This window comes from Typha angustifolia, chromosome 1 (assembly GCF_048772165.1).
Source record: "Typha angustifolia cultivar Huaian chromosome 1, ASM4877216v1, whole genome shotgun sequence".
Classification (NCBI taxonomy): Eukaryota; Viridiplantae; Streptophyta; class Magnoliopsida; order Poales; family Typhaceae; genus Typha; species Typha angustifolia.
Window position 1 is genome coordinate 462,356 of NC_133239.1, and position 25,589 is coordinate 487,944.

Below are 25,589 nucleotides of genomic sequence, written 5' to 3' on the forward strand. Positions count from 1 at the left end.
TTACGATATTATAAAGTGTTTTCCTTTTATATATGTAGCGTTTTCCTGCATGCATTAAAAACACGCCGAGCTTTCAATTTATTAGTGTTTAGATAACTAGGGAAATATTTCGATCACGATTTTGATCTCTATTTAATTAGAAAGGTTTCGATTTTCTACCGGGAATACACAGCAATTAAATCGTTTTTTTAACTAAAATAATCGTTTCCAAAAACAAGTAGCATGAAACTACCTCTGTTTAAAAATTTTGTCAAAAGCTCTTCATATGCATTTTTGCTCCTACATTTTATAGTTATATCAGTTTATTCCTCCCGAGCATATCTTTTTCTTTTATAAATAATGATACGTGATAAGAGGATGAAAATTAAAAAATTTATCTTACACAATTTCAACACCATAACAGCATAAAAAATCTTCATATTAGAGCATAAAGATCTCGCTAAGAACACCAACAAGTAGACATTAAAATGTAAGATCTTTTCAAAATCTTTGAGCTTCTCAGCGACTTCTCTGTTTATATTCTTTACCATCCTCACATTTTATTATTAAATTGAAGAGATAAGGAGAAGCCTCCTATGAAATTAATACTTGGACTAGTTTGGAAAAGTATTCATAAATTATTCTCTCAAAAAAGTATTTTGTTTTTAAAAGTAATGAAATATTATAGAAGCACTATGCTTGCTGCTCCCTTTAACCTGACGCTGAACTAGTAACAAGTAGAATAAATTTTAAATATTCAAAACTAATAATATTTTTTCTAAATTATTTGATGCGAGATAGATCGGTCAAAAACTCGAGTAGAAATCGCTATCCCTTGTTGGACAGCAAATCGTGAGGTGAGATCTAAATGTAGATTCCTCAAACATCGAAGATTATTAGCATCTTAGTCAAGAATATTCCTAAGTCAACGTCAACGTTCGAATCATAAAACGAAACGGAGTTATATGACCGCCTCATAGAAAAGATCATAAAATAAAGTGATAATGGTTGCGTGATACTTTCAGCTTTCATGGGTCATTAATAATCCACTTAATTATCAAAATATCTTTTGCTGTGGGCTTGTTTACCAAATGGGCCGACGAACCTGATGCCTCCATAGCCTTCGAAGAGCAACAACTTTTTCCTCACATCCGCGAAGCACCACACCGCGTAAATCGTCCATTAAAGCCGTACGTACCACCGTCTGATTACACTGAGTCGTCGCTTTAACGGTCCGGATTGGGTCTACCATTCCTCTTCTCTTTTTAATTTTCCCAGACGCAGTCCACCAAAAATAAAAGAAATTAAAAAAGAGTGGGGAAGAACGAGCAGGAAAGGCGACTTTGGGATCAGCTCTCGCGTTTCCTCCTCCGTCTTCTCCTCCTCTCTTCCTCATCCATCCTAACCCTATTTTCGTCTCGAGATGCGTCGATGCTTCTAAGAACGCCTCGCCGGAGCCGTTCGATTTGATATTCGGCCGAGTTCGTCAGCCCGATCGGGTCGTCGCTGTAGAGGGAGGTGATGCCGTTGCACGCGGATCTGGATCGCCAGATCGAGCATCTAAGAGAATGCAAGTTTCTTCCGGAGGCGGAGGTGAAGACGCTCTGCGAGCAGGCGAAGGCGATCCTAATGGAGGAATGGAACGTGCAGCCTGTGAAGTGCCCTGTTACGGTTTGCGGGGATATCCATGGCCAATTCCACGATCTCATCGAGCTATTCAAGATTGGGGGAGACGCGCCTGATACCAATTACCTCTTCATGGGGGACTACGTAGGTCAGTACCGGTGGAGATTGATGCCTTAAAAAGGGGATTTATGATCCTTTACGATATACGGTTCTATTTCCCACTATTGATGGGCTCTTTTTTCTTTTTGGGTGTGGATTGTAGTTTATGCTAGTTTAATTCCACAAAGTTCGTAAGTGTTTACATCTCATTAATTGAAAATTTTGGACTTTCTTCATCTTTTTAACATTTACCTCTGTAAACTGATTGTCATATACTATGGTATAGATCGTGGTTATTATTCAGTGGAGACAGTCACGCTCTTAGTGGCCCTGAAAGTTCGATACAGAGACAGAATTACGATTCTTAGAGGGAATCATGAGAGCAGGCAAATTACGCAAGTGTAAGTGTTCTTTATTCCTTCATTCCGTCACTCCTACTATCATATATGTTTACTTCAGAGCTACGTGCTTCACAACATTCTGAAGCATGTGTGCTAGAATATGTCCCAGCCACTATTAATGATTTTTATAATTCAAATAGGTTTGAGATTTTTTGCTTCATTACTTTTGCATGTATATGTGATGTTACTTGCACTATTCCTCACCAGTTATGAATTTTTTTTTTCTTTCAGATATGGTTTCTATGATGAGTGCTTAAGAAAATATGGGAACGCTAATGTCTGGAAGTACTTTACTGATCTATTTGACTATCTACCTCTGACGGCTCTTATTGAGAATCAGGTAGGTCTCCTCCAATTCTTAGGACCCGTCAAAGGAAAGGACCAGTTTTGTTTAGCTGTTATCAAATTCTTGTTATACGTCTTCTTGATTACAGGTGTTCTGTTTGCATGGTGGTCTGTCCCCATCCTTGGATACACTGGATAACATTCGTGCTCTTGATCGTATACAAGAGGTATGCAATTATCTGGTGGCTGTGCCACTAGACAGAACACTTTTACATTTCAATAGTCAATCATTGTTTGTGATAAATTGGTATAGCTATTATATCAACAAGAAAATTCGTCTAACTTTACCTCATAAAAAAATCAAAAGTTTTTACATAGATTTTGTGTAGCAGAAAATAACTTGAAAGTTATAGAGCTTTTACCATATCCTGTTTCCATTTAAAGCTACATGTTTGGAAACTGAAATGCTCTTATCCTTTTCTTCTATTGTGCCAATAAATTCTGCCATTATTTATATTAACACGAGAGGTGAAGTGAATGGTTTCATTCAGTTTTTATTTTTATCTTTTTCTTTCCTATACCATATCTGATATCAGCATTCTGAGTTTAATATTTAAAGCTGTCCCTTGTTGTTCTTGCCTTGTCATACATACTAATTGCTGGATTGTCCTATATGGTCTACGGATTATTCGCGAGGAGTAGCAGAGAGAGGTATACAGAAAGTACTTTTCACATTTAATAGCAGCGGAAAAGGCCTCTAAAAAAAAGGAAAGGTTGAATTGTTGTGTGTTGGGAGGACTTTAATTTTCTCTGCATGTGACAGTTTTTCTGCGATGGCAATATGGGGAAGAAAGAGTACCATCTTGGTTTACACTGAGTGAAAATAGTATAAGCTGTAATCAAACCATGTCCATTTTTCCTATAGGAAACCATCCATCATTATTCGATGCTGGCTTCCTCATGACCTTGATTTGCTGTTAGACTGGTTCATAAAAGTGGAGCGTATTTGTATTTGCAAGAAATGTTCTTTGTGTATTCATTTATATTACACCATTTTATTGGCTAAGAGGTGTTGTATAATGATGGACTGAAACTAAACTGAGGTGGTTTAAGCATTTAAGGAAATATCTCAGTAAGACAGTTGAGCTGAAGATTTTTGTTTGTTAATGAAGTTTTCCAATCTTTTGCATAACTGCTATGACATTCTTCCTTTACATTGTCTTGAACACTAGTATTTATTAATTTGTAATTTGTGTTATCAGTCTTAATATAGTTTCCATGTGTTGCTCTATCACCATGATTAAGGAATTAGGGAAAACCCTCAAACATATATACATGCATACCATCTTACCATAAACTTGTGTTCTTTTGTGCAACATAGGTACCCCATGAAGGTCCCATGTGCGATCTTCTATGGTCTGATCCTGATGATAGATGTGGCTGGGGAATATCACCAAGGGGAGCAGGATACACATTTGGACAGGACATTGCTCAACAATTCAATCACACCAATGGGCTTACACTTGTTGCCAGAGCCCACCAACTTGTCATGGAAGGTTACAATTGGTGTCAGGTGAGCTCCTAGCTGCTATCCTTGCTCAACTTTCAAATTATCTTCCATCAGGACTAGTATAATTTTCAACTTAAGATGCTATATCCAAAACACAGGGACTAGTTTTGCACTTCTAGCAGCAGAAACAGGTTAATAAAATGATAACTATTGTCAGTAAACAGTGAATGAATGAGCTCATCTAAAAACATAAGGTCGCTCAGGGGATTATAGAAAAAGGGTGAAGCAGCATTGACTCTGGTTTCTGTTGTTTCTCAAATGTTTTGACCAAATTGCTGTCTCCACATCTCCATCGCTGTCTATCTTCAGGAAGCTTGATCAGACGTGTGGATTGGATTTACCTCCTAGATATGCAATAATATAGAAAAGAAAACTAAGGTGGCCGACCTCTCTAATTGATTGATTCTGTTTAAGGGTAGAGACTTTCCAAATTTCATTCAGCATAGCTGTTATGAATGATCAATTCTTTTAGGCTATTTCACTGGATGATGTTATTCAACCATAGATTATTCATTTATATTATTTATCAGATATTTTATCATCTAGATTCTTCTGCATGGCTGCAGGATAAGAATGTTGTCACAGTATTTAGTGCACCAAACTACTGTTACCGTTGTGGCAACATGGCTGCAATACTAGAGATTGGGGAGAACATGTCTCAGAATTTCCTTCAGTTTGACCCAGCACCACGTCAGATTGAGCCAGATACTACGCGCAAGACTCCTGACTACTTTTTGTAAACCTTAATATCCTTTAAGCTGGGTTGGTAGCAATGCTAGTCTGTTCCAGTGTCTGTTCTGTAGATTTGTTCTAAAACTGGAGAGACATCATTGATATCATTCTTTTATATGGGGTTTCTTCTTCTGCTGCTGCTACTCCAGGTCACTCTAGTTTGAGAAGATCATCCTGTGGCTCAACTGCATTGAGGAGATGACAATAATGAGCAGGATTACTGTTATTCTGAAGAAAGAGTAAAACAGCAAGCAGTACTACCTACAATCATTCTCCCAAGTCTGGAATGTCAAATGATTTTTGCAGTGTAATTTACGCTATTCGCTTAACTATAAAGAGAACCAGTATGTGAGATATCAACCGCCGTGAGCTGGTCAATTTGTGTAGGGTCTCTCTGGATTTGCTCTCTTTTTCTTGAATTTTAAATTGTTTGTTGCCGATGATAAGTATTGCAGAACCTGCTATACTGGAGTTGATGCCTTTAAATTCCTCACTCTATATTCTTGTTGTAAGTTAATGTTTCCCATGTCTTGGGTATGATAACACTTTCTATAGGGGCCCTGCTCATTGGTCGTTGTACAAGAATGACTTCTATTTAACTACGAGTGAGCAGTTTGTTAATCTCCCTCAGTCGAACGGTTTTCCTTTTCGTTTAGCTGCGTGAAATTAAATGCTGATTCTGGACTGCTGAAATTTGTGAAGTAATAAAATTATTTGATGGCTTTCAACTAGTGTTCTCTTGAGATATTCTGCGCTTTAGTTCTTATTAAATAGTTACAGAGTAATGATAGTGACTTGGAAGGCGAATGATCGTTGGAAAAACCATCTGCGTATAATAGATCTATCATATGTTCAACTTCTCTAAAAGATATCAATCAGATGGACGGGCATAATTTAATAAACCAGGGGCTGTTTGCCTTCCAGAGTCCCAGTTTAAGGGGTTACTTCGACCTTGTAATTAATTGCATTCAAACGATACACTTCTGAGATAAGATAGTGAATACGTGTTCCTTGCATCCTATAATCATCATAGTTTATTCTTATTTTTATTAATAAAATATTAAAATAAGGATAGTGATAATCTGAATTTGGTCTACCCACCACTCCTTTTTCAGAATAAACATACAAATAATCTAACTAGCGATAGATTAAATAGAGAACGGTCCCACTTTTATTCTTCCTCTCACCGAATTTCTATCCTTACTTTTCTTCCTTACCCACTAGTCCACAACCCAATCAGAGAGAGAGAGAGAGAGAGAGAGAGAGAGAGAGAGTTTAATGTCAGTTATCCTTCTACGCCTACCATCCGAGATTCTAAAGTGCACCGCTACGCGGAATACGAAGAGGAGTGCCGTCCGGTAAAAGTAAAACAACGGGCGGGCAGATGAGATAATCAGAGAGATGGCTTGCTTTCCGGAACCTTCTCCTTTCGTTTATAAATATTATCAAACCACAGAAAAAACTTCATTTATAATTTCTGGGAGATATGTCTGCTGCTCTGGAGAGAAAGGGGTAGCGTACGTTAGTCTCACCGTCTTCTTCCTCGAGCAAAAGCCATGGCGAATTGGCCTTACTCAAGAAGCCCGTGCCTCTTTTTTCTCGTACCCAAAGCTTCAACGTCACTCGATTCTCTGCCTCTTAATTGTCTCGAGAGATAGCAATTAAAACATCCTACACCTCTCTTTGCATCTGTTTTGAATGGAACGAATAGGAGAGGAGATGTGATTCATCATTCATCTCATACGTTCGAATTTTTTGAAACCTATGGAATTCGATTAAATTTTAAAGTTAAGAGAGGAAGAGACTTTTTCTCTTTCCATTTCTAACACGAAATAAAGGGAGAGAACATCATTCTCTCTCTCCCCCTTTTTTTTTAAAAAAAAAATTACTTAACATACATATAAATATATTAAAGAGACTGTTAATCTTCTCAATCAAGAGATGAGAGCAAGACTAAGTCATGATCCGCGTTGCACAAAGTCAATTGATTAGGTTCTGGGAAAAGATAGTTTCAACGCAAATATCAGTGTCAGGGATGAATCATTAATATACGATAAATACAAGGAACACGTCAGGAAGATTACCTGTCGTGCAAGGAGGTCAAGTCTTTGTAGTGTCTTATCATCACAGTCAAAAGTCCTTATCGTTCATATTAAAAAAAAGAAGATTCACTGCCGCGAAACTTCGCGGAAGCTGCGAAGCTGAATGGAAACTGAATGGAAACATTCTATAAAAATGCTTTTGCGAGCATACATATTTCCGGGGCGCGGGGTTGGGGGGAAGAAAAATGGAGAGTAGTTGTGCAAAAACCCCTCTTGTCCGCAGCGAGACGAAGGCCGACGACGACGACGACTCCAATGGAGGAGGCTTCAGCCTGCGCACCTTAGCGTCGAGCACCATGCTCCTCGGGGTGGGAGGCGTGGTGGTATACGTGTCACCCCACGATCCTTGGTCGCTGGTGCTCACGATAGGCTCTTTTGTTATCCTCCTCCTCCTGTACCACTGCCTCCACATCTTCGAGAACACTCCGGCGGGGTCACCGAGGAGACATACCCTCAAGGCGACGGTGTGGGCACTCTCCACTCTTTTGACGGCCATATTCACGTACCGCGTGTCAACCGTTATGCCAACGGTGGCGGCTCTAATTATATGGAGTATGGCGGGATTAAGCATATTGGGTGGCTTTTTTTTATTATTTATGTATGACGATGCCAGGACTATCACCGATGGCAATGATCATCTTGACGTGGACGTGGAAGACGAGAAACCATTGAAAGATGCCGGCGTGCCATAAACATATTAACACAAAATAAAATGCAAAAAGAAGCACGTAAATATTACATCCCAAATAAAATAAATTTATAAATTTAAATTGTATGAGAATATGAGTGCCAGTCATCGTGGTTTATTGTTTCCGTTGGTCATGATGTCGTAAAAGCGCTGAAGAAGGGGGCTGGTATGCCCTTAAATATTATTACAGCGGAATAAAATGGAAAAGAAACATGTATAATATCTATATATTCCTGCTTAAACTCGTCGACTAAATTGTGTGTTTGTGTATCTGATGTAATAATAAAAATTTAATTTTGAAAATTTGTGGAGCTGATCCTGTTGTCACGCTGTTGATGCCAATATATTGAGCTCTCTCTTGTGTCTTTAAAATACACAGATTGGGCGATTGACAACATATATAATGAAATGAATTCCCACTTTGTTCCCAAACAAGAAGCTGATCAGATGAATTAATTTTATTTCAAATGAGAACAATTAAATTCTATTCCTTGCAACAAATAACCTAGAATGTTAGGGGATCCTTTTGAATTATAAATATCTTTAAACTTTAAAACAATAAATTATTAAAATAGAGGGCTAGCTATTCTTTTCAAAAATTCCTTTTGATATGCTACTTGCCGGAATTGTCCTGGTACTCGACGATCTAATCTGCTTTGGCTGACTACCTCTCTTACATGACTTGCATATATCGTATTAAAGTAGTACTGCATATTAGAAAGGTTGCAGCCTTGCAGGGGAGAATTATTTTAGGGAGAGGACATAGGGAAAGGAAAAGACATTTATATTTTACCTCTCATTAAGTCTAATTTCATTTTATCTTCAATTATATCACTTTCTTCTCTTATGATTGTATTTAAATTAACATCCTTCTATATTTTTATCATATTTGACCAATCTATAAGTAAAATTAAAAAAGATTAGTTAAAAAAGTAATAGTTGAGCAATCTAAGTGTAACCTATAATCCTTGATAATTTGTTTGAAAACTTTATTAAAAAATTTAAATCTGAAATATAATTATCAAAGGACTGAACCGATAATCAAACCTATTCAATTTTATTATTAGACCGGATAAACAATCGACTCAACAAAACCTAACTAACTTGGTGGTTAAAACAGTAAACCGTGCAACCCGACTAATTTTTGGTGAATTGATCGGATCAACTATTTTTACAAAATTACATATTTATATTTTAATATTTAATTATTCTATTTATATTCTAATAGTATTTAAGTAGTAAAATTTTTAAAATATGTAGTTTATAATATATCTATTATTTTTTAAATTAGTTATATATATATACTCTTAAAAGTTTCTTATTTGCTTGTATGTCTATCCACTACTTTAAATAAACTATCATTAAAATTTAAACAATTTAAATATAAAAGATAAAATTATTCTTATTCTTATTTTCAAATATTTCTCTTGGTTAACAATATTTTCATTTATTTTTACACTAAATAACATAACTTAAAATAACTGGAAATGTATCTATATAAATAAATTTGTTTTGCTAGATATATATAATTATACTACTTTTATAGATATCTATTTATTTTAAAAATCATCTAAATATATTTATATATTATTTAAATAGTTTTAAAAACCAGTAATCCGACCGGGGGCGGGGGGCATATCTCCCCATTATAATTATGCTTCAGGAGGCCTCAATTAACTAATGGAGATTAAGTAAAAGGACTCTCCGCCATACATACCTTAGCTTCTACAATGCCAATGGGAAGTAGTATATGGGGGTTTCTTGCATTAAAAGAAGATTATTCACTGAATGCAAATTTTGTTATAAGGTAATCGCATCAAACTCGCAATAAGATTTCATCGAACATAACCACATTTTACAAGAAAATTTTGGAATCCTAAATTAAAATACGAGCATAAAAAAGATAACAAGAGAAGGGGAAGAGTGCGTACTCTCATTCCGATTCCTGCAACCCACCGAGCACGACGGACCCAACGAAAAGCCCCGCCGCCCCAACCCCGAATGCGGCGGCGAGGACGGCCTGGGCGGCCACGAGGACGGTGGAGTCGTCGGGAATTATGACGATGACGGCGATCGCGGCGACGAGGAGCGGGAGGGAGACGGAGGCGAGAACCGAGGGGGAAACGGTGGCGGCGTTCTCGAGGAGGCTGAGGAGGCCGAGCTCCTCCGCCTTGGAGAAGAATCCAAGCTTTTCTATGGAGGATAGGGTTAGACCGAGCTCCTCCGCCTTGGAGAGGAGCCCCGCCTTCTCGACTCCGCTTAGAACCTTACGCTTCTCCAGCTTCTTGATCACGTCGACGGTGACCTCCTCGCTCCCCTCCGTGAAGATGCCGGCGCCGAACCATTGCTTCTTCCAGTTATCGTCGTATCGATTCACCTAAGCTCAATTTGGTTGGTTATAAGGATCAAATTTGGTTAGAGAAAAAGGGGGGCAAAAAAATGGTACCTTTTTCTTAGGAGCCATGGCGAGAATCTTGAGTGGCTTTCTTCGGGAGGAGGAGAGATGGGGACGAGAGAAGCGAGAGGAAGAGGAGAATGTAGAGGAGATAGTAGATGCCGCCATCGATCTCTCTCTATTTCTCTCTCTCTCTCTCTCTTGTTTCTCAAACAGCAAGAGGGATTATAGGTAGGATTTAAACGCAGGCAGAGGTATTTGCTTCGCTCTGTTCCCCTGCCTTTCGTGTGAACAATTGCACACGGGAAAAGAGGATCGGAATTGGGCCAATGGAAGGAGAGGCTTATCTCAAGTGAGGGCCCACCAAGGGCTCTTCAAATATAATCGCAGCCATGCTTTTATATCTATAAAAATTGAGTCATTTCCTACACTATTCTTATATTTTTTTAGAACTTCTCATTTACTTCTAGAGTTGTATGGTTATTATGCATACCTCTCTGTTATTTGTATAAATATCCCTTTCGATTACTTTTCAATTTAAATCTCAATAATTTAATACTTTTTGTTAACTTAAAAAATTAACTCTAAAGAATATATATATATAAGAGTTTTAAAAAATATACATGTATATAATTTGAGAGGTATATATATGAAGTATCAACTGTAGGGGGGATATATGCAAAAAAAACCCTGACAAAGAAAAAACTCCATGTTCATACGAGGAGAGAGACAAATTTAGATAAGAAACAGATGTCCAATTTCTGAGCTTATGTAATATTCAAGTTGAGAAAAGCTAAGCCAGCATCATAAATTGCATCATAAAATATCACCACAATGACCATAATTGATTGACAAATTGACTCTCTGATGTCTCTCTCTTTAGCAAAGTATGTGAAGCACAAAATACTTTTAACAACAACAAACAAAATATTGTAACACAAGAGTAGATACACAATCAAAAGCCAGTCAACATAGAAATTCAGAAAGTGACACAAATGCTCTCTACTTTGGCAAGCAACACTCATGTTTTAACCGTCCCACCATCGAGCATCTCCATTGCTAGTCCAAGATAGTTATCAAAATAATTTGGTGGCTCATTTATGAAGCAAGAGATGACATCCCTGAGTGTCACAACGCCAACGACTTCACAGTCGTCACCCTCGACTACGTAAATCCTGTGAACTGAATTGGATGCCAGGCTATCAATAACGCTCCCTAGGGTTGCATCAGGTGCGCATGTTGGTGGAGGTGCCGCCATACCGTTACCATTTCCTGAATCTTGAACAGATGAACCTATGGTCTTTATGAAATCCATAACAGTTAACTGCCTGTTGAACCAAAATTATTTGGGTCAGTTGCATGAAAAATCAAAACAGTTCAGTTCTCACTGTTACAAATCACTAACTAAATCCAAGTATACGTTACCGGATTAGTATGGCAGGTATGAACCATTCCAGCAAAATAAAAATAAAAAATATTTTGGTGTTCTCAAAGATTGGACAAACACTTGCTGAAACTCAAATCACTTGGAAAGTTCAATACCTGAAATTTGAGAACAGGTCAGGCCTGAGCAACAAGAACCTGATATGGCGTATGCTCACATTACCAACAAGCTTTCTTTTTGGGCCCTCTATTACTGGAAGGCCACCGATCCGGTTGTCCCTCATCCGCTTGAACGCTTCCAGGATCAAGTCATCGCTGTTGATGCTTACAACCTGAAAAGGAGACATCGAAGTGGCATCAGTACCTGTCATCCATAATGTATTAACTATTAACAGGTTAACACACGCACATCTATGACACATTTTCTACTACTTCCTGAAGTAAGAGGAATATTTCCAAAAACATAAGTGGCATAGTTCTCGCAGATAAAAAAAATATTAGAGACATTGGATAAATTGGAGGACAATATGCATCCCGCAATATGGACTACCTATTTAACAAACAAGAGACCTTCAGTAAAGTCCTTTATTATGTTCTCAGGAAAAGGTACAACCATGAAAATTATCCAATCAAGACCTATACTGATAGGATGTAAAACACCAACATAGTTGTTTAACTAGAAAAGTTTAAAGATCCCGCATATTTTTACTTAAAATTTTAGAGAATAATACAAGAAAAAGGATGAAAAGCTGATGGAATAACCTCATCATATGACATAAACGGAAGTCCTAAGTCTGAAAGAGGAAGCGCAGCGATGCAATCAAACCAGTCCCTTCCTTCGCATTGCCTGAGGCCTTGCACAATAGCTGTCTGGGTAATAAAATTCCTAATAACTGGCTTGTCAGGTTCAACAACTGGAACATTTCTCAATCTGTACTTTGAGAGCAGCAGCAACACGGTGAGCATTGAACTGTCGAGCACAACAGGAAGGAATGGAGCCCATCGATATGTCTGAACAATTGATTTAACCTAAGCAGAAGATTAATGAAGAGAATGTAACTAAACAAACTTTGTATTTGAAAGGAAGAGCAATCGAACAATCACATTAAGGCAATTACACCAATTAAAATGCCAGTCAGACATAATGAATATGCATCGTTAGAGTAATCCAGATTAAAAAATTGCACATATTATGTGCAAAAATATCTGCATACAACCAAATAACTGAACATTGGAAACTAAAAGTAAAAGTTGGGGAACAAAGGAACAGCCCTATGAACAATATAGAAGACCTAGTTTCATGAACAAAGAAAATGATAAAGAAAAAAAAAATCATTCCAAAGGTCACTTATCGTGCTTTTTGCAGCTCTGGGATAATCATGCAACCACAAAAGTACGTATAAGGTGCATACTGTTGTCGATTTGAAAGGTTCTTCTTCAAGCAGGACTTTGTAGAAATCCTTTCCCAAATGATCAGCAGCAACTGGAGCATCCTTAGCTACACCTCTTTCCGCAGCCATTCCACCAGCCACTGCTGCACCAATTGCAGCAACAGTCAAACCAGCAACTACGGTTGGACTAGCTGCTCCCAGGGCTACTGCTCCAAGGGCACCAACAGTACCAGTTCCAACCCCTGCAGCAGTTGCTGATCCTACTGCAAGAGCAGCAGCAGCAAGTTCTGCATTTTCCAACACCCAGAGAATGACGGCTGCATAATCAATAATTCCCAAATACCTTCCTCTCAAATCAGTAGGAGTCCCAGCATCCGGATTTGTAACTGGAGCAGCCATTATGTTGTTTTCTGATAGGATACGAACAGCATTAAGTACAGAAGTGTCTCCCGGAATCTCAATAACTGCACAGAAGGGAAAGATGAGTGTTGTAACTTGTCAGGAAGAATACTCGACTTCAAGAAGAAAATTATTATATAGTCTAATTCCAAACAAGCAAACACATAACGCAAGCACTACATGACGCCGTTGAAAAAATACCTGAACAATAGCAGCTCGCCCTTAACAACCTAGAAGCCGATCCCAATGAAGAATATAAAGCATAGTACAGACAAACAGTGCATGAAACGAAATAGTGGAATACCTTTGCCCCTGGGAACATCAGGAAATGATGAAACTGGAATCTGAGCAAATGCAGCAGTCAAAGACTCCTGTAGAGGAAGTGGCAACTTCTTTTTTGACTCTATAGCCTCAAAGTAGGCATCATTATTTGGAATTTTCGAGGTCATTTCAGCTTCAGCTATTTCAGGAAACAACGAATTAGTTCATCGACAACTGCTATCTTCCATACACCAGAGGTATAACTGTGAACAATCAAAGTTTCGGTATCCAAACAACAAGATTACGAGCAATGCCGAGATCCACTATGATAGTACAAGACCGAAAGTAGAGGAAAAATTCGCGAGAATTCTCACGCAACCGTATCAGCAGTCGAGATTACAACTCATACATCAACACAATCATTTATCACCTCTAAGATGCTAGGTTGAGTCATACAATCCCCTACATACTAACCATGGGAAGAAAAAGATCAAAAGCTCTGTCTGGCAAATTTAAACAGAGCAGTCTCTTTCATCGGCATTACATCAAACACCTTACGGTATATAAAAAAGTAACTCAACAGCAACAAAGTCATCAAAGAATCATCTAAAAGATAAAAGAAAGGCTTCTCATTGGAACGAAATAGCGCATAAGATTAGCATAGATTACCAAAACTAAAACAATCGAGAGTGAGACATCATCCAATTCACATCAAGCTAACATTAGATCGCGAAATTTTAGAGGGTTCGAGCTCTTACCTCCTCTTCTCGGTTTCATCCAACTATGGCAGCGGATACTAGTGGAGATGGGGGTGGTGGAGGAGGGCGTGCCACGTGGTAGCCCACTAGGCCCATGTGTCTCCCTCTCGACGTGGACCGTGGACGTTACGAGAAAACTGGCCGCTAGGCACGTGTACTGAGCGTGAGTAGGAAGGAGGGCATATTCGGAAAAAATATCTACCTGTACTTATATTCTTATGGTTTTTCTTTTTACAAATTACTACCCATTTTTCGAATATATTGTGAAAAGTTCCTACCTTTTTTTCCGAATATAAGTACAGGTATCCCATGGAATTAAAATAGTATCCCATGGAATTAAAATAGTGTAGTTCGCTATTTGCGAAAAAAATAACCCTAATATTATTACAAAGAATTTGTGCAACTTGTGGTGGTGTTTGAACTGTGTAGAACTAAATGATGTTTTAGATGTGGTAATTAATAAATGCCACGTCTAAGATCCTTCATAAGTTCACAAATTGGTGGCCATGATATACGCTGTTGATTGTAAGATCCCTCACTAGATCTTGATGCAGTGCGACACTTGCACATGCATGCATTAATCACACACACATACATACAAATTAAATGTAAAAAATAAGCAAAATTAAGGTAAGAATATTTAGGCTTACATATCACAATGACCCAGAAAGAAATAAAAATAAAAAAATTAAAATAAAAAACTATGGTGATTAATGAGCATATATGGATATAGATATATATGCACATGGCCAGGACCACTGCGCTTAGTTAAGCTCCAAATTTCTACACAAGTATTTGGATTCATCAACCGTGGAGTTGGATGCAAAAGGACGCAGGAGCATCAAACTCCCCAAGCTTTGTTGCGGATCTCTTGCAGTAGTACCTTGAACGCCAACGTAGGAAGTGATAGCAGCAGCCAACGCCGATCGGAAGCTCGGGTCCGACGTGATCGCCTTTCCGATCGCGTCGGTCATCGGAGTCTGGCCCGGAGGGGAAGAAGATACACGGCTTATAGTAGTAGCCATTGGCATTGGCAGATAAGACTGCAGGTCGAAAAGACCCAACTGTGATGGCTTGCTAAGGTTCCAAGAGTTTAGTGGTCGAGTGGTATTTGACGAGAAGTTGAACTGGGGAGAAGGGTGTGATGGTGAAGTGAGATCTAATGTGATAGTTGGATGAGAAGGGGATGAGTAGGGTGATGGATTGCTATAATTATTGTGTGAATAGTAAATACTTGGTGTTCTCGAATCGATCATCGAGCTCAGTCCGGCGAGGGTAGTTGCGCTGTTAGCTGTTGTTGGATTCGACGCCAATGAGCCGGACGTCAGCATGGAGGCGGCGGCGGAGGTCGTCGACGCCATGGCGGTGGCTGCCGGGGGGAGAGGATGGTTGTGAGTCCCTTCGTAGGTGGTGATCAAGATAGACAGGTCTTCTTGACTCCTTTGCACCTAACAGAATGAAGAAAGTATGTACGTATGTATGTATTAGCTAAAGGGGTGAATCGAAAAAAGAAAAGCAGCATATACCTTCTTCTTCTATAGCCTTGATTAATGGAAATGAACCAGAAGTATATCGGTTAAGTACAACTACGGATATGGATATTATATATATACAATCAATAAATATAAACGAAAATTAGACCAAAGATCCATATGAAAAATATAAAAGAGTCTAAATGATACGTGGATATTAACTCGGATATTATTTTTCCAATCATATCTGTATCTACGTAGAGGATCTGGTGTTGAGATATACCTGTTTCCTAACCGGACATGCAGGTGCAATTGTGCATCGATAATATGCTCGTGGACATGGATTTCCTTTGGAGGTTTTTTGCCCATATTTCCTCCATTGACACCCATCATTCATCTGTTGGATAAATTGCAGCTTGATCAGCAGATCAATAAAATCTTACACGTTTTAGATTTGGAGTTGTTTATTCCTTTTTTTTTGTTGTTGTTTGAAAACTAACCGTTGGGGTATCGCATCTTGCTCTAACTGAAACCCTAGTTCTCTTAGCTGGAGGCTGGAGAGACTTGTCATCATCTCCTCCTTTCAAGCTCTTCATCACCTTGCTTGGTGGCCATGTCTCCTTTTGATCATCCTTCAAGCACTCATCAAAGTTATTTTCCGAGTTCAAGCTTGACATATGGTAACTTTGTTCGGTGCTACAAGTACTGTCGTTTTTGCAATCGAGCCCAAGAGACAGGCCTTCTTCCTCTTTAGCCTTTGCATATTGGCCCAGCTTATGATCTTCTTTCTTGTACCCACTTGCATTTGTTCCAAGCCTTAGTGAGACTAGTTCGAGTTCGTCGGCGTCGCGATGAGTGAGAGGGAGTTCGACACTTTTCTTAGCTTGATTTTGTTGAACAATGTCAAGAAATCTTGATTGGAGGGACTTGTAATCTTTTATCGTTTCTTCTAAAATTGCCTTCAGTTTCTTGTTTTCTTCTCTTATCTCTACCAGCTCTGCTTTTGCGGACTGGAGCTTGTAGTCCTGTTAAGTATAAAGCACAAACATCTCAAAGGTTAATTTTAATGGATGACAATTCTTTGAGATTGGGAAATCCCAATGATCACTAGTAAAGAAGATATCTAATCATGGAACATTTTAGTTTGCTCCTTATGTTAAAAAAAAGTTGCTTCTGATATGGAAAGATGATCTCGAAGAAAAAGAGTAGTAATAAAAAAAAAGAAAGAAATTCTCTAGAGAACTTAAAACAAGCTCTGTTTAACGAAAGTGATCATTTCAGACATACCCCACAAAAATTCTTCCATGCTTTCTCCTAATTAATACCAACGTTTTCGACAATATCCGAAAAGGAGATCAAATTGCAATTAAGGAAAAAATAAAATAAAAAGGAAATACCTTTCTGTCGTCGTTCTCCATCTCTCTTCTTCTTCTTCTTCTTCTTCTTCTCAAAAGCTCGTTCGATCTGCTCCTTTTTTTCTATAATTCGTTTTCTCCAAACTCCTCCTTTATAAGAAGCCTTCTCCAGCTTTGACTTGTAATAGTATAGAATTAAAACGCAAGCACTTATCTCTTATCTTCTCCATGAGCATCAAAAATGTCAACGGCGAACCGCAAGTGCACTCCAAGAAGCAAAAGAAGAAGAGAGAATTGTAGAGATTTCAACGTGTGAGACGCGTTGATATGCGTCACAACGAGTGTTTTTTTCTTAATTTTTATAGCCGCAGTCTTGGGCTCACAAATCTGAAGCTTTTCCACCACTTCCAATGGGCATTTACCACATGGTCTCCCTCTCCATGCAGTTGGATTCATTCATGCAAGTGGTCGGATATCCTCTTTGGTTATCTATCTATATCATCCAAGGACCACCAATGATATTTCTATCACTCTTATCTTATGCCATTATTACCCCCTTTTTTAAAAAAAAAATTAAAAAAAAACGAAAATAAATTTACTCTCATTCAAATTTAATTTTGTATAAATATTAAGTTACGGACTTGTTGTCGTTGTTGCTCTATAATTTGTACCTTATAAAGAGACTTCATTGCATGGCTAATTATTTAGTCTTCCAAGATCCAAACATTGCGGCCGGCTACATAGATGCATGCAGTTGTATATCATTATTTTATTCGATTGTCGTAGCATGACTAACTCGTTCCCATCTAGTTAATTTTCAAGTCCGTATTTAGAAAGTAAATAGAGGTAGGTGCTGACTGACTTCGCAAGATTCCAACAGCAAATTTCGGCAAAGTTGGAGGAAATTTTCCAATGCTGACTAAATTGGTCAAATCATCCTGCAGTGTTTTGTAGTGTTCCATGGTCCTCCTACATTTCTCCCTTTAATTTCACATGGCCATATTTAGACTCGCATCGCCCTCCTCTAACTCTGTTAAGGTTCGGATGATTTTTTCTCTGCCGTCGATCCTGATCCGTCATTTTTTTTCTTTTCCTCTCATCTCTCAAATAGTTAGGAGAGGATAAGATTTTTCTTCACCCCTTACAAGAGCGGTCTTTCTCCGTTCTCTTTTCTCTTCGGTCGACTTTTCTCTCCTACTCATTCTTCAGTATGACTGCTCGCATACACTAAATATGTGACGAAAGATATACGTGTAAATATCAACTTTTGAAGTATATACATGCAGGAAAAAAAACCCAGTTTTCTCAATTTGTCACATCTTCCTCTCAATTTGTCAAACTTTCAAAACACAAACTTTATGTTTGACTTTGTGTAAAAAATATATATAGTATATATATTCCATTCTCTGTGCACTATTCATCACATATGAATGAATATGAAAAGCCCTAGGAGATAATTATTCGACAAGTTGGTCTATTAAATACTCTGCATTATAACTACTCATAGGACTACAACTTGGCATTCTTTCCATCTCATTAAAGTGACGGCCTACCATGAAACGAGGACATATTGTTTAGAAGTCTGCAAGACCTTTAATTAACCTGCACCATCATTAGCTTAATTATTGGGATAATTTGTCCAGTGGATGCTACTAATTAATGTTAATAGTGTTGTACACTGTAATACATAGTGGACATTTAAAAGAGAGGGATGGATAGGACAATAGGAGTCACTCGATTCAAACAAGCACATACTGTCGATTATTTTGGAATAGTAACTGATAATAACAACATGTGGGTAATTCATAATTTAATATCCAACTGAGAGGAGATGAATTTATAAATTTGTTACAGAATTTTTGAATCTATATAAACAACTGAATCAATCCATTCAAGAAAAAAAATAAATAATAATAATAATAATAAAGTTTACAATAAACTCAAAATATATACATATAATATTTTAGTGAAAAATCTATAAGTGTTCATCAAAGACTTGTAGTTCAACAAACGAAGGAAGTTTTCTCTTTTAATAAATGCATCTAGTTGACTAGTTATTACTACCTAATACTCGTACACCATCATACTAACTGTTCATTAAATGACATAAAGATAAACAACTTGACCACCACAATCTTTTCTCTCTTTTTTTTTTGAATTTTTTTTAAAAAAAATACACCCTATATATATATATATATTTTGGTCTATTATAGCTTACTTCTTGTATTTTTGATTTTATATATGATTTTGTTTTTATCATTCGTAGCACACTTAAATTTAAAGATGCATTTAGTTGTTATAAAGTAGAGTTTAATAAAATATATCACTTTATTAAGACAAGTCTTTTCTTTTAAGAGAAGAAAGTTATTTTTGACTGGTAAGGAAGTCACTTTTCAAATTTAATTTTTATAACTAAACAATAAAAATAAAAAATAAATAAAATTGTAGAAAGTGGGTACTTCCTTCTTCCACTTTTTAGCAAAAGGCATACCTTATAAATGGAGAATAAAAGTAAAAGATGAGTTAAATAATCATAATAATAATAATAATAAACTTAAGACATTGGGTGTAATTCATAAGTAGGTCCAACCTTTTCTCACATACACAGAAGACTAGTTACAAATATCCTATTCTAGTAGGTCTATGGTTTAATAAGATATGGAATAGAGTTTGAGGTCTCCTAGAACTAGTAATGCAAAGTGGCCTTACTTTTGACTTCAAAATTTAAATGTCTTCATGGAAAAAAAGTACTTGTTACCAGTATTGAAGTACTGCAAGAACAACTAATAAAAGCAGGTTGACAATTCTGCACAGTTGAATCCTTCAACCTCTGATGCCAAATAGTTTACCTGAATAGATTTAGAATAATGACTTTAGGGGGGCCACTTGTTTACTTGCAAATATAAACAATTCTAGATGAGTAAGCACACAGGCAGAATAGGAGTATAAGCATCCTCAAATTTACTTCCTTTGACTCCAAATTAAAGAAGTGCATAGTGAAACTGGATCATATTGAACTCAATGCACTCAGAATAATTTCTTTCATTTATTCATTCAATTTCCTACTTATCGCCGTCGACGGCGGAGCAACATAGAGGCAAGAGGAGGGGGTGGCCATGGCCCTCCCTTGGATTTGATAAAAACTGATAGCTTTGGTGCATATGGGCCCTTCCTTAACACAAAATTAGATAGGAAAGATAAACTCACTCTAATTTTTTTTTTCAGTCTAATCTCCCCCCTTGATCATTGGAATCACTTGTCCAGAATCTTTGGGCCCTTGTACTCCGCAACATCCAGCGTGAAGCCTTCAGGTTTTTCTGGTCTGGCTTTCAACCAGGCGTATTTCTCCTCCTCGCCGGGCATAATATGGCCAACTGAAATGAAGACAGTAGTATCAACAGCAGCAATGCAGTAACTTTTCTGACAAAGTTTACAACTTTTGGAGGTTTTCCCATTTTAAGGCACTTGCAGAAGAGAGTACATTGCTCTTGCTATTTAATCTTTGCTATTGTTAGTGTCTCTTTGTCTGTTAAGTAGTACCACAGTTCTTGGATCACTTCTGCAGGACAGAAACACAGAATGCAACTAATTTTACGGACATTTACTAATTTTACTTGGGCGAACATGGAATAGAGTTAAAACAAAGCCATTATATGTGCACATATATATCGTACTCTATTTTTCTTTTTCTTAGAGAATTTTTGGTGCACAATCCGAAGTATCTACTTTAAAAGAGCAGGGAAAAAAAAACGATAGAGAAATTATGTTTTAACTCTCTATGGTTAAGCTCAATTTCACAAAACTTTTATATATTTAAGTAAGCATTTAACTCTCAAACATGACTAAAGTACAATCATTATATCTCATTATATTTGACCAAACCAAAAGTCGAATATGAAAATTCTTATTAAAAACAAAATTGTAAATGATTCGATAGATTTTTTAACGCATGTAAAATAATATCTATCGAATTTTAAATTATAAAGATTTGGCAAATATATTAAATATATATATGGTTTATCATAACTTTATTTTCTTAAACTTCAATCATATTATTTTAGATGCGTTGAAAAATATATATAATCCTTTATAACTTTGCCTCTAATTAAAATCTTCAAATTCAACTTACATTTGAACTAATATGATGTAAAAAGTAGTAGCTGTATTTTAATTAAACCTACAGAGGTTAAATGTTTAAGTTAAAAATACACAGAGATTTTATAAAATTGAACCAAACCATAGGAGATTAAATTGCGATTGATCTAAAAGGAGGAGCCTTAATTCCTTAGCCTAAAATAACTTCTACACAGTCTAAGAATAGGCATGACAGTGAATCCTGCATTAGACAAGAACAACAGGAATAACATACACATGATACTAATACAAGATCAATGTGACAATAGATATATAGATGTGTTTCTATTTCTCTTTTAAATTCTTAGAGTTGTTTCAAGGTGTCTCATAAGGATGTCCAGAATTAGGCATATCTGGTTTGAAGGGAATGAAATTTAAGAAATAGATAACTTACCGGGAAAACTAGAGTATGGGAAATCATCAAAGTAAGTGGAGTCCCTTCCTTCAGAAGGAGAATAAGGTGGACCAAGCACATCCAGAACCGCGCAAGGAGTCAATGCAGTAAAACAATGCATATTGCCTCCAGATTCAGGATAAAGAATCGACGTCTTGCATGTATCGTTAAAGACATCGTCAGTCTTAACCTTTGCCAATCGCTCACCTGAGATTTGCCCAAAAGAGAGAAAGAAAGAAAGAAAGAAAAACTTAATGATGAAGGTAAGAAAGTAATGCATAAAATTTTCTTCTCAGCTACAGAACGAATTAACAAATCCGGGGAAGCTCGCCTTCTCTTGGTCTGATTGTCTCATTGGAAATCTGAGCAGTATCAACCCAGTCATATGATTTAATGTGTATGGAACCAAAGAGGAGCTTGCTAAAGACGGTCATTCCTGGGTGATCATGTAGTGGAATGACAGCTGACTCAGGCAAACAGAAGATACCAATCTGCAGGCAATCAGCACATTTAAGAAGAAATCTTTTTACCAGTCATATTCATGATAGGTTAAGAGTAGTAAAGGTGTCATGAATACTGTTACCGAAAAATTTTCCTTGTGTTTAAGGTGTATATATGTTATTGAAGGAAGTCTTTCAGAATTTGAATGAGAAAAATATGGAAGGGCTGGATCCAGATCAACATCTTCTGGTTTCATACTATCTGCACAAAGGAATGATCACAGGTTCACAATCATCACAACTAGCCAAAATGAACGCCCAACACTAATACGCCAAATTAATATAGAGAGACGAAAAGCTTGTACACTATTTCCATGCAATCATGTCCCAGGACTATTCGATGGCGTAGGAGGTGCCAATCCTACCAATATAATAAACCAATGATGTGGCATTCAACTTGAAAACCATACCCATTTGAAGTGGTGTACCGTGTACGACAATAAAACATCCCGAAAAGAAGAATCATTGGATGCGAAAGTTTCTTGATTGAGCCTCATTTAGACTCAATAGTTGTTCTAGGCTTCTACTACCTTTGGTGCAAAAAGAGGAGATCTCTAAAATATCAATCCTGGACAAATGACACCCCATAACACTAAAACCTATATTTTTCTTCAACTTGATATGTATAATTAAGAGATTCCCCAGATAGCATGAGATTTGCTTTCTTAGGTACTTTAAGGCTGTAAGATGCCCAACTAACTGAATCATCAAGTGACATCTCATAATTGATTTCCTTTCGGAAAACTTTAAACTTGCCCTCCAATCATGATGATTCCAAGGAAATGACAATGTAAAACAACCTAAAAGGGAGATTTTTTTATGAATATATCAAAGGAAATCAATAATAGTCAATCCCTCCTCCTTCTTCTTCTTCTTCTTCTTCTTCTTCTTCTTCTTCTTCTTCTTCTTCTTCTTCTTCTTCTTCTCTTCTTCTTCTTCTTCTTCTTCTTCTTCTTCTTCTTCTTCTTCTTCTTCTTCTTCTTCTTCTTCTTCTTCTAGTTCCACCAACATTGTTTCTTAAAGCAAAATAAAATTAATATCTTCTCCAACCATGTGACAAAAAGATAAACGGCTCGCCATAAAACAAGATTATATCAATTCAATTCACTTAAATCCCACTAGGAAGTAATTCAATACAGCAAACCCAGCCACACCAATTCTCTAAACCCCAATAGGACTACAAACATCAACAGTAAAGATTTACTTCCATAACAAAGGAGAGAAATTTTTACCAAGAAACGAGGAGAGGCGGCTCACATCCTCCTGGGATGGGACAATCCCAGGCCCACCTCCCGCGAACACCTCCTTGCACGTATCAAACAGTCTCTGGACTACACTAGCCGTCTTCTTCTGCCGCCCCTTGCTCTTCCTCGACGACGCCTTTCCCTTCTCCGTAGTTAACCCCGCCGCTCGCTTCCTCTCCTCCACTTTCCCGTTCACCCACATCAACGAAGAGGCCAAGGTGGGAGGAACCAAACAAGGCGGCTCCCACCGAAACCCTCAGAAGCGATCAGATTAGGGAGAAGCAAGAAAGACCCAGAAAATTTTTCATCGCTACAAACTGAGAAATGAGAGAAAGATTGGATCTTGGGAAGGAAGAGAGGGTGCTTTGCGGTGTTTTTATATGTGTAGTTACCCTGGCCAAGGGGTTCGACACAAACATCTAGGCTTCCTGATGCTTTATGTTGGTTCCTCCTGGAAATCACAGTAGGGATTTTGGCATTGGTATTGGGTATTGTTATTGGTATTGGTATTGGGATTGATGAGAAGGAATCCAATTGAAGGTGATGGATATTGAGATCTCTTGGTGTATGAGAAGGACTGGCCTTTAGCTTTGTAACTATTTTGTTTTGGAGTGGAATACCAGGGATCATGGAAGGGTGTGGAGTAATACCACTTTCCTGTGGGCTACTCCAAACTGCCTTTGATCTCTCTCTCTCTCTCTCTCTCTCTCTCTCTCTCTCTCTCTCCACATCACCATATATATATATATATGGATTTGAACAATAAAATTAGCCATAGGACAAAGTAACAAGACGATCCCAACAGAATAAAACTATGATTATATTCATTTACCTGGTGTATGAGGTGTGCAGCCTTCATTCTAGGGACTTTTCTGCAATTGGAGTACTTGGCAAATGGCAAGACTCCATTGACTGCCCCTAATTAGATAACATTTTCAACTGCTAGGAGTCACCACTGCATAATTTGATAGAATATTTTGGAAGGACACCTGTAACTCTACCTCAGCTTGGCTGGCACAAGAATAAGTGGAAGAGATAGCTGCAAGAAGACAAACAGTTCCCACATGTTTCACACATGCATAAATTGACACCTCGTTCACTAATCGTAACCTAAACAAACAAAACCTGTAACTTCACACATGCTCCAACTTGTTCTTGCTTGGAAGCCAAACAATACCAGTTACTTTTTCTTTCTTTTTTTCCCCCTTCTTTTATGGGTAGAATACATACATTGTGGAGTTTTATTATACATTAAATTACATCTAGTTAATGTTTTCTCTTTTGCATTGTTTGATGAGCTCAAATTGGCGATATCTGCAGACCACCCCGTGCAATCGATCTGAGGTGCCATACGACAAATCGAAAACCTAAAGAAGAGTGATTATACAAAGCGTGAAGCATCTATTGAAAAAAGAAACGTTATCAACAGAATTTAAGTAACCTGCCTGCCTGGGAAAGCAAAACTGGTTTGGAAGCCAATTTTAGGGAATCTGTGGGCTGCTACACTACAGTTAGATCGGCTCCTGCAAGAACCGGGGCATTCTTCGTCCAGGATCGAATTCATGGCCATGGGTGCACGTGAAACGGTGGAGTTTTGAATTTGGATCGATGAAAGCTTAGTGTTAGTGGTGAGAAAGTTTTGCCTCACGCCAGCACAGCGTATGCAGAGTATCTGATGATAGAGTACGATTCTAACATTATTTTTCATTGTTTAAATCGTGTGGATCACTGTGCGTACATGCTGTGGCGTTGATTGGTGCACAGTTCTGACTCTGTACCTCTTAGAATCCAAGGTAAAAATTAAATCCGACATCCAAAACCCAAATAATTTTGTGACGAATAGTAAGAGCTCCCTACTCTCGTCATTGGTGCAGAGGAGCTCACAGTTTAAATCGCGTGGATCACAGTACGCACATACTCTGCTATTGATTGGTGCAGAGCTCCGGCCGTGAGTTGCCTCTTTTACTCTTACAACACAAGGTAATCTCAGAGAAATACTACCTTGAAATTTAAATTCCAAACACAGAACCCAAAACCCAAATATCTTTTTGTAACGGATAGTAAGAACCCAAAACCCAAGATGGTTAATGTACGCACAAGGCTGCATGGAACTGGTGCACAGATTGCGAGGTCAAGAATAAGCAACAAGGGGTGGACCTAATGAAGCTTACACCTCAGATTGTGTGTAAACACTTAACATTGTTTACACAAACAAATACATTGCACATATATAGTTATATAAATGCACCACCAAACCAAAGTAGCCCTTATTTGCAAATAATATATTCTGGTCTATATTCCCTAATGTGATCATAAACTGGACTTGGCCACGCAAAGCATTCATCAAGTAGGCGTCCAGTAAAAGAAAAGATCGATCATGTCAGAGAGCATTGCCCTTATGACTAAGAAAAACTGGAAGGA

The 25,589-nt window shown here is 37.7% G+C and overlaps 5 protein-coding genes across 8 annotated transcripts; 1 reads left to right on the forward strand and 4 right to left on the reverse strand.

The window, feature by feature from the left end:
* The first annotated feature begins 1,268 nt into the window (after positions 1–1,268).
* LOC140764670 (serine/threonine-protein phosphatase PP2A-1 catalytic subunit) lies at positions 1,269–5,190 on the forward strand. The gene is made up of 6 exons (XM_073103359.1): positions 1,269–1,753; positions 1,991–2,105; positions 2,337–2,445; positions 2,540–2,617; positions 3,772–3,963; positions 4,527–5,190. Exons 1-6 carry the CDS (start codon positions 1,501–1,503, stop codon positions 4,698–4,700), a joined length of 921 nt encoding a protein of 306 aa, XP_072959460.1. The 5' UTR covers positions 1,269–1,500; the 3' UTR covers positions 4,701–5,190.
* A 2,190-nt stretch (positions 5,191–7,380) lies between these two features.
* LOC140762564 (uncharacterized) lies at positions 7,381–10,170 on the reverse strand. The gene is made up of 2 exons (XM_073100441.1): positions 9,929–10,170; positions 7,381–9,859 (listed from the first exon to the last, which is right to left on the reverse strand). The coding sequence occupies exons 1-2, from the start codon at positions 10,043–10,045 to the stop codon at positions 9,416–9,418; spliced, it is 561 nt and encodes a 186-aa protein (XP_072956542.1). The 5' UTR covers positions 10,046–10,170; the 3' UTR covers positions 7,381–9,415.
* A 533-nt stretch (positions 10,171–10,703) lies between these two features.
* LOC140764679 (SNF1-related protein kinase regulatory subunit gamma-1-like) lies at positions 10,704–14,208 on the reverse strand. Of its 2 annotated transcripts, none has more exons than XM_073103370.1 (6): positions 14,070–14,208; positions 13,355–13,510; positions 12,673–13,115; positions 12,023–12,289; positions 11,420–11,592; positions 10,704–11,205 (listed from the first exon to the last, which is right to left on the reverse strand). In XM_073103370.1, exons 1-6 carry the CDS (start codon positions 14,086–14,088, stop codon positions 10,899–10,901), a joined length of 1,365 nt encoding a protein of 454 aa, XP_072959471.1. In that variant the 5' UTR covers positions 14,089–14,208; the 3' UTR covers positions 10,704–10,898. The 2 variants fall into 2 exon arrangements, with proteins under 2 accessions (XP_072959471.1, XP_072959479.1); XM_073103378.1 differs by having other exon boundaries at positions 13,981–14,073.
* A 465-nt stretch (positions 14,209–14,673) lies between these two features.
* Positions 14,674–22,838, reverse strand: LOC140761913 (WRKY transcription factor 72A-like). Its single transcript, XM_073099448.1, has 5 exons — positions 22,786–22,838; positions 16,939–16,963; positions 16,042–16,566; positions 15,825–15,938; positions 14,674–15,517 (listed from the first exon to the last, which is right to left on the reverse strand). The coding sequence occupies exons 2-5, from the start codon at positions 16,957–16,959 to the stop codon at positions 14,834–14,836; spliced, it is 1,344 nt and encodes a 447-aa protein (XP_072955549.1). The 5' UTR covers positions 16,960–16,963; positions 22,786–22,838; the 3' UTR covers positions 14,674–14,833.
* LOC140761921 (plant cysteine oxidase 2-like) lies at positions 19,434–24,126 on the reverse strand. Of its 3 annotated transcripts, XM_073099468.1 has the most exons (6): positions 23,157–24,103; positions 22,008–22,126; positions 21,756–21,915; positions 21,425–21,631; positions 20,104–20,270; positions 19,434–19,745 (listed from the first exon to the last, which is right to left on the reverse strand). In XM_073099468.1, the coding sequence occupies exons 1-5, from the start codon at positions 23,368–23,370 to the stop codon at positions 20,149–20,151; spliced, it is 822 nt and encodes a 273-aa protein (XP_072955569.1). In that variant the 5' UTR covers positions 23,371–24,103; the 3' UTR covers positions 19,434–19,745; positions 20,104–20,148. The 3 variants fall into 3 exon arrangements, with proteins under 3 accessions (XP_072955569.1, XP_072955560.1, XP_072955577.1); XM_073099459.1 differs by lacking the exon at positions 19,434–19,745 and having other exon boundaries at positions 19,878–20,270; positions 23,157–24,101; XM_073099476.1 differs by lacking the exons at positions 19,434–19,745; positions 20,104–20,270 and adding an exon at positions 20,279–20,455 and having other exon boundaries at positions 23,157–24,126.
* Positions 24,127–25,589: the final 1,463 nt, after the last annotated feature.

Coding starts and splice junctions, on each gene's coding strand:
- LOC140761913 (XM_073099448.1), bottom strand. CDS start 16,959: ATGGAGAACGACGACAGAAAG. Junction 16,567..16,938: donor TGGAGAACGACGACAGAAAG/GTATTTCCTTTT, acceptor TATACTTAACAG/GACTACAAGCTCCAGTCCGC. Junction 15,939..16,041: donor CAAGATGCGATACCCCAACG/GTTAGTTTTCAA, acceptor TTTATCCAACAG/ATGAATGATGGGTGTCAATG.
- LOC140761921 (XM_073099468.1), bottom strand. CDS start 23,370: ATGTGGGTGAACGGGAAAGTGGAGGAGAGGAAGCGAGCGGCGGGGTTA. Junction 22,127..23,156: donor CCGCCTCTCCTCGTTTCTTG/GTAAAAATTTCT, acceptor TCCTTTGTGCAG/ATAGTATGAAACCAGAAGAT. Junction 21,632..21,755: donor GACAATCAGACCAAGAGAAG/GCGAGCTTCCCC, acceptor GGCAAATCTCAG/GTGAGCGATTGGCAAAGGTT.
- LOC140764679 (XM_073103370.1), bottom strand. Junction 12,290..12,672: donor AACCTTTCAAATCGACAACA/GTATGCACCTTA, acceptor TCTTCTGCTTAG/GTTAAATCAATTGTTCAGAC. Junction 11,206..11,419: donor GACCTGTTCTCAAATTTCAG/GTATTGAACTTT, acceptor TTGGTTCAACAG/GCAGTTAACTGTTATGGATT.
- LOC140764670 (XM_073103359.1), top strand. CDS start 1,501: ATGCCGTTGCACGCGGATCTGGATCGCCAGATCGAGCATCTAAGAGAA. Junction 1,754..1,990: donor CTTCATGGGGGACTACGTAG/GTCAGTACCGGT, acceptor ACTATGGTATAG/ATCGTGGTTATTATTCAGTG. Junction 3,964..4,526: donor AAGGTTACAATTGGTGTCAG/GTGAGCTCCTAG, acceptor GCATGGCTGCAG/GATAAGAATGTTGTCACAGT.
- LOC140762564 (XM_073100441.1), bottom strand. CDS start 10,045: ATGGCGGCATCTACTATCTCCTCTACATTCTCCTCTTCCTCTCGCTTC. Junction 9,860..9,928: donor CCATGGCTCCTAAGAAAAAG/GTACCATTTTTT, acceptor AATTGAGCTTAG/GTGAATCGATACGACGATAA.